The sequence below is a fragment of the Microtus ochrogaster genome, linkage group LG8 (genome assembly GCF_000317375.1).
Source record: "Microtus ochrogaster isolate Prairie Vole_2 linkage group LG8, MicOch1.0, whole genome shotgun sequence".
NCBI lineage: Eukaryota > Metazoa > Chordata > Mammalia > Rodentia > Cricetidae > Microtus > Microtus ochrogaster.
In genome coordinates, this window is record NC_022033.1 from 23,626,776 (window position 1) to 23,632,971 (window position 6,196).

Consider the following 6,196-nt stretch of genomic DNA (forward strand, 5'->3'; position numbering starts at 1 on the left):
TGAGCAGTGCTGCTGTCTGTGGGATATCCTGCAGGATTTTCTTGATTAGATGATACCGGAGCCTACACCTGAACACCGAGAGGAAGTCGCCATAGAAAGTACAGGGGCAATGAATTTCAGTAGGGAAGTAGCAGGTGCGGCTCCTCTAAAGTAGAAGGGTTCTTGGGATACTCCAGGAAACTAAGCCGGTAAATTGGAGAGAAGGGAGGATGTGGGACGCTTCTGGGGACCCTGAGAAAGAGTTTGTATTTTAAAGATAGATTGAAAACAGGTATTATCGCACAAGTCTGCAATCCCATCAAGTGGGAGGTAGGGACGTGCGCGCACGTGTGTGTGTGTGTGTGTGTGTGTGTGTGTGTGTGTGTGTGTGTGTGTGTGAGAGAGAGAGAGAGAGAGAGAGAGAGAGAGAGAGAGAGAGAGAGAGAGAGAGAGAGAGAGAGAGAGAGAGAGTGTTCAAGCCCACCCAGGGCTACATAGGCACTGTCTCAAAATACCAAACGAGAAGAGTGACACGTGATTTATGCTCTGAGAAGTTAGCTGCCATACCTGCTAGACATTGGTGTCACTGGAGTGGTAAGATCAATAATGTCACCTCCCAAAGTCACCCATTCCCTCCTAAGCCTCACGATGAACCAAAGGTCGCCCTATGAAATTTGCCTTCTGATTGGTCGAACCCTTCCGAGTCACGATGGTTGGTTACCAGCTCTCCTTTCTCTTCCAATCAGACTGCTATTCCAAAGAATGAGAGCGGCTCAGCCCCCTGCTGACCGGTGCGCTCTGTGACTGGCTCTCTTCTATGAGTGACGGTAGACTCAACCTATAGTTACAACGACAGGGCGGTGCTCCCCCAATGCAGTGGGCTGTGCAGCCAGAACGCAGGGCTGTCAGTGCGCGTCCAGCCAGGACCCTCGACTGAGTGCTCCGGTGCTATGGCCGCCCCTGCGCAGCTGCAGGCTCTTCTCAAGGCTGTCAACACTCTGCTGCGCAAGCGCCGCTACCATGCTGTGTTGGCCTTGCTTAAGGGCTTCCGGAACGGGGCTGTGTGAGTGGGGCCGCGGAGTCTGGTCAGGGATGGGGGACGGGCCTGGCTGGGGTCGCGAATTCGAGGCCCGGTGTCATTTCACTGTGCGCTCTCTAGGAGCTCTCGGGTTTGATTTCGGTGCCCCGTTGGTGCAACCGGCATAGGCTTCTGGGTTCCTGTCACCGTTTCAGTCCTGAGCTGTGGCTCACCCTGTTCCTCTTCTGTGTTCTGTGTGCTTTATAACCTGGCACTCTTGACTTAGTGGCTTCCTGTGCCAGCACCTGTAACTTCTCATTTGTGTCCAGTTCATCACCTCATCTTGCCTAATGCCCTTTGGCCTATTTGGCTTTGGTGGCCCTGTATGCACAAAAGAAACTGGACTCTGTCATTTAGCAAGCAGGTGGTCACCTACTGCCTAATAGGGTCCTTCTGTTAAGCTGCCAACAGGTTCCCATCCTGTTTCTCATCCATATGACTTCACCTCGGCCCTCATTTTCCTGGGGACTCGTGGGAAGTGACAGTGAATGAAAGAAAAGGCGCGACTATTTCCTGGGCGGCTTAGTCTCCCTCCCTCATACCGTAGGAGAGGAGGTCTTGGGGTCATTTTGCTCGACTGGTGTCTGGGGGGGGGGCAGCACCATGCATTAACAGTTATTGAGGGGCTACTAGACCAGAACTCTCAATGACTCAGAGAAGAAACCAAAGTCCCTAAAGTTGACATCCTAGTAGCAGTGTGTGGCACCGTTTTGAGTGTGTGAACTGCCGGGATTTAACACCTGGTGTCAGTTACTGGAATCTAGATCTTGAGAAGGTCATTTAGCCTTCCTGAGCTTCACTTTCTAGATCGCGGGTCCCACGGAGCACTGTGTGGCACTGTTTGAGGACACGTCGGTGTGTGTGAAACACGGAGCCTGTACCTGGTGTGGGTCTGCCAAGTGGTGACTGTTGTTACAGGCACCTGCTGCCTACCTGCCCCACTAACCCTTTCAGGTCTCTGCTTGAGCGCTACCTCCCCACTGAGGCTGCCTCTGAACTTCCCACCCTGTTCCCTACCTTGTCTCTCTGTAGTGCTTACCATCAGTGGACGCCGACTAGTCTCGCTCCATAGTCCATGCCTCACACTGGAAAGCGTGCTTCATTCGGCCGTGGGGTCCATGCCTCTATTCCCAGCACTTAGGAGGCTGGGACGGGAGGATTACTGTGAGTTTGCGGCTGCCTAGCGCTAAGTAGTGCATTCCAGATACCCCGGGTGCTAGCGTGAGACCCTCCCTCCACAAGAGAACAAGATGAGCTTCACAGAGCACACGTTTTACCTGTAGTGTCCCTCTGTGTGTCCTGTTACTCCCTGCAATAGGTATTTAAACTTTTCTTGGATGAATATTTGAAAACTAGGAATTTCTCTTGTCTCTGCCTTTCAGATGAGTGAATAGTGGCTAGGGGAGGTGTGCTGATTGCCCCTGCTCACATCGAGTTAGGGTACAGTCAGGATGCAGACTCAGTAGCTAGGGTATGCTGATTGCCCCTGCTCACATTGAGTTAGGGGTACAGTCGGGATGTAGACTCAGTGGCTAGGGTATGCCGATTGCCCCTGCTCACATCAAGTTAGGGGTACAGTCGGTATTCAGACTCAGAATGGACACTCAGTCACACAGAAAATGCTTCCTGCTAGATCTGGCCAGATCATATTCATATCAGTCACTGTTGGAACAGGATGGGATGAACCCTGAGGTGACATCATAGCCTCTTTGCCAGGTACGCACTGGACAGAGCAGGAACTGGCCCATGTGCCAGCAGGCATTACCTAATATGAGCTTTGCACATCTGCCCCTCCCCCCACCTCTCTGTGTGCCTCCTCAGTGGACCTTCCCAGCCAGGACAGACATTTTCCAGGGTCAGGTGTTTGGGCTCCAACCCCAATGCTTTCACTGTGACGAACTGGATAGTTTGTCTCTTCTGGTCTTAGTTTCCTTCTCTGTAAAATTAAAAGTGTAAACTCAGCCGGGCGATGGTGGCGCACGCCTTTAATCCCAGCACTCGGGAGGCAGAGGCGGGTGGATCTATGTGAGTTCGAGACCAGCCTGGTCTACAGAGCTAGTTCCAGGACAGGCTCCAAAGCCACAGAGAAACCCTGTCTCGAAAAAGCAAAAATAAAAAAATAAATAAATAAAAGTGTAAACTCAGTCATTCCCGAGTCTCCAGGGCAGGGACCTCATGACTGTGCCCATCTGTAAGGACCGTACATCCAAGGGGAAGTCTCTCAAACAGACGGGGCTGAGCATGGCCGCCTACGCTTGTAGTCACGGCACTTTAGGATTGCCAGTGTGAGACTAGTCTGGGCTGAACAGCAAGACTAACGAAACAACCCCCAAACGACAACAAAACAAACAACAAAAACCCAAATACCCCACAAATGCAAAGTAGTATTCAGGAAGGCTTTTCCGTGGGAGTGCAGGTGAAACCCGGAAGACCAAGCTAGAGGTTTCCGGGAAGGAACCGGCATCCCGGGTGTGGAAATACATTAAACACAAGGCCTGTGTTTGTGAAGAAAGGTCACCAGTTTAGAGAGGTCAACCCGAATGGCTGAGGTCTTTGAACTTTGCAAACATTTAACTCACTCCTAAATATTCACGAGTTTTACATGTGTGTGTGTGTGTGCGTGTGCGTGTGTGTGTGTGTGTGTGTGCACGCGCATGCGCGCACAGATGTACTCTGCACGTGCTAGGTCCAAGGACAATCTCCCTGTCATGCCCCAGGCCCCTTCCTTTCCCTTTTGGTTTGAGAAAGGGTCTCTTTAGCCTGGCACTTCACCCAGTAGGTTAGTCAGCCATCCAGCTCCAAGACTCTGTCTCCGCCTCCTACCTCACAGGTTCCTGGACTACATATGCCTACCACCATGCTTTGCTTTCTACATGGGGTCCCAGGGATCCACATTCAGGTCCTCAGACTAACATGTCAAACTCTTTACCGACCAAGACATCTTTCTAGCCCCCATTTTAATAAAGGGGGGGGTCTTACTGTCTATGTTAGGTTGGTCTCAAGTTCAAGCTCCTCCTGTCTCAGCCACCTTTTTTTTTAAAAGATTTATTTATTTATTATGTATACAGCATTCTGTCTGCATGCCAGAAGAGGGCACCAGATCTCATTACAGATGGTTGTGAGCCACCATGTGGTTGCTGGGAATTGAACTCAGGACCTTTGGAAGAGCAGGCAATGCTCTTAACCTCTGAGCCATCTCTCCACCCAATTTCTGAGACTACATATGTGATGTAATAAGTCTCATCTGCACTTGGGTAGTCTGAGAAAGGGCGTGACAGATGTAGGAACTTGAGGACAGTCTGCTTGTGTCAAAGGGAAGGCTCTGGATGACCGGAGGCGGCTGAAGCCTCTCGGTGCAGGAGAAAGAGATAAGGTTCTAGAGGTGCTAGGGGAAGAAAGGCCACAGGACTGACGGGAACTGCCTGACCACTGCTAGGCAAAGGAGATAAGGACATCAGGCTGGATTTGCAACAAAAAATGCATTTTATATTGTTAACTTTTCAAATATCTTTCATTTTTATGTTGTTAGCTTTTCAAATATCTTTCATTCCCTCTTTTTAAAGTGAGGTAATGCATTCACAAAAGTCTTAAAAAGTTCACTGCTAAGCCAGGAGTGTACATGTGTGGTGGAGCACATGCCTAGCATGCAAGAGGCCCTGCGGTCTATCTCTGACTCTAAAATAAGGTTACACAAATGTCCTCTGTCATCACTCCCTCTCCATAGAGGCATCGCCAGATGAGTCTCCTGTGCCATTTTCCAGAGCGTGTGCACACAAATGCATCCCATCTCCCACACCTCTGATGTTTTCTTTTGGAACACTGTTAGACATGTAGAACAGTTCCTCACCTTACACCATTGCTTCACTGCCCACACTTTTCCACTTTGTTCGTTTAAATCCCACAGACTCAGCCCCAGAGCCAGCAGGCATTTCCCAATGAGTGTACATCCCATTCCGGCTCTCCCTGTATCCTCCTCTGTGAACCTTCCCAGCCAGCCACGGCACTCTCTGTAGTCATGTCCTTGGGTTCCAGTTCTAATGCTTTTATGCTGACTATCAAGTGACTCTTCATCTCTTCTGACCTCCATTTTCTCTTTAAAAATTCTTTTAAATTAAGCCAGGCAGTGGTGGTGCATGACTTTAATCCCAGCATTTGGAAGGCAGAGGCACGCAAGTCTCTGTAAGTTTGACGCCAGCCTGGTCTACAAAATGAGTCCAGGCCAGTTAAAACTACACAGAGAAACCCTTTCTTTTTAAAAATAAATAAATAAACAAACTTTTAATGAGTGGAGGAACAGTCGATTTAGGGGAGAGGGAAGGTGGAGGAAGGAACTGAACTGGGAAGAGGGGAGGGAGGGGAGGCTTCAGCCAGGATATATTATATGAGAGAAGAATTTAAAAAATTGTTTTTATTAATTACTTTAAGAAGTATTACGTTTTTCTAGACAGGATTCCTCTGTACAGCCCTGGCTGTCCTGGAACTTTCACTGTAGACCAGGTTATCTATCCTTGAACCCAGAGATCTGCTTGCCTCTGCCTCTTGAGTGCTGGGGTTAAAGGTGCCCACCACCACCACCTGGCAAGATACATTTATTTTACGTGTATACATGCTTTGTATGTTTATGTACCACTTACATGCTGAGTACCTGTGGCAGCCAGAAGAGGGAATGAGATCCCTTGGAACTAGAGATGCAGATGGCTATGAGCCACCATGTGGTGCTGAGAACTTGCAGGGGACCTGGGTTCATGCTCCTAAACACTGAGCCATCTCCAGTCCCAAATTCAGCTTTTTAGACTTGGCTGACCTGGAACTCCCTATGTAGACCAGACTGGCCTTGAACTCACACAGTTATGCCTGCCTCTGTCCCAAGTGCTGGGACTAAAGACGTGCATCACCACACTTAACACTTAGCTCCGTTTCCTCTCTTGCCCTCTTCGGGCCTCGGTTCCTCCCATGTAAAATGAAAACACAGAGAGAAGACCATTCTCTCTCTCTCTCTCTCTCTCTCTCTCTCTCTCTCTCTCTCTCTCTGTCTCTCTCTGTCTCTCTCTCTCTCTGTCTCTCTCTCTGTCTCTCATGTACATGTTCATGAGGATGTGTGTGTTGTGGGAATTCATCTAAGTACCAGGGATGGTTGCC

The 6,196-nt window shown here is 49.5% G+C and overlaps 1 protein-coding gene across 1 annotated transcript in view; it reads left to right on the plus strand.

Moving 5' to 3' along the window:
* Positions 1 to 856: 856 nt before the first annotated feature.
* Positions 857 to 6,196, plus strand: part of Pxmp4 (peroxisomal membrane protein 4) — a 15,387-nt gene continuing 10,047 nt past the window's right edge. Inside the window, exon 1 of the mRNA XM_013352082.2 lies at positions 857 to 1,042. Coding sequence (XP_013207536.1) covers positions 930 to 1,042 — 113 coding nt within the window. The 5' untranslated portion in view covers positions 857 to 929. The remainder of the gene's footprint in view (positions 1,043 to 6,196) is intronic.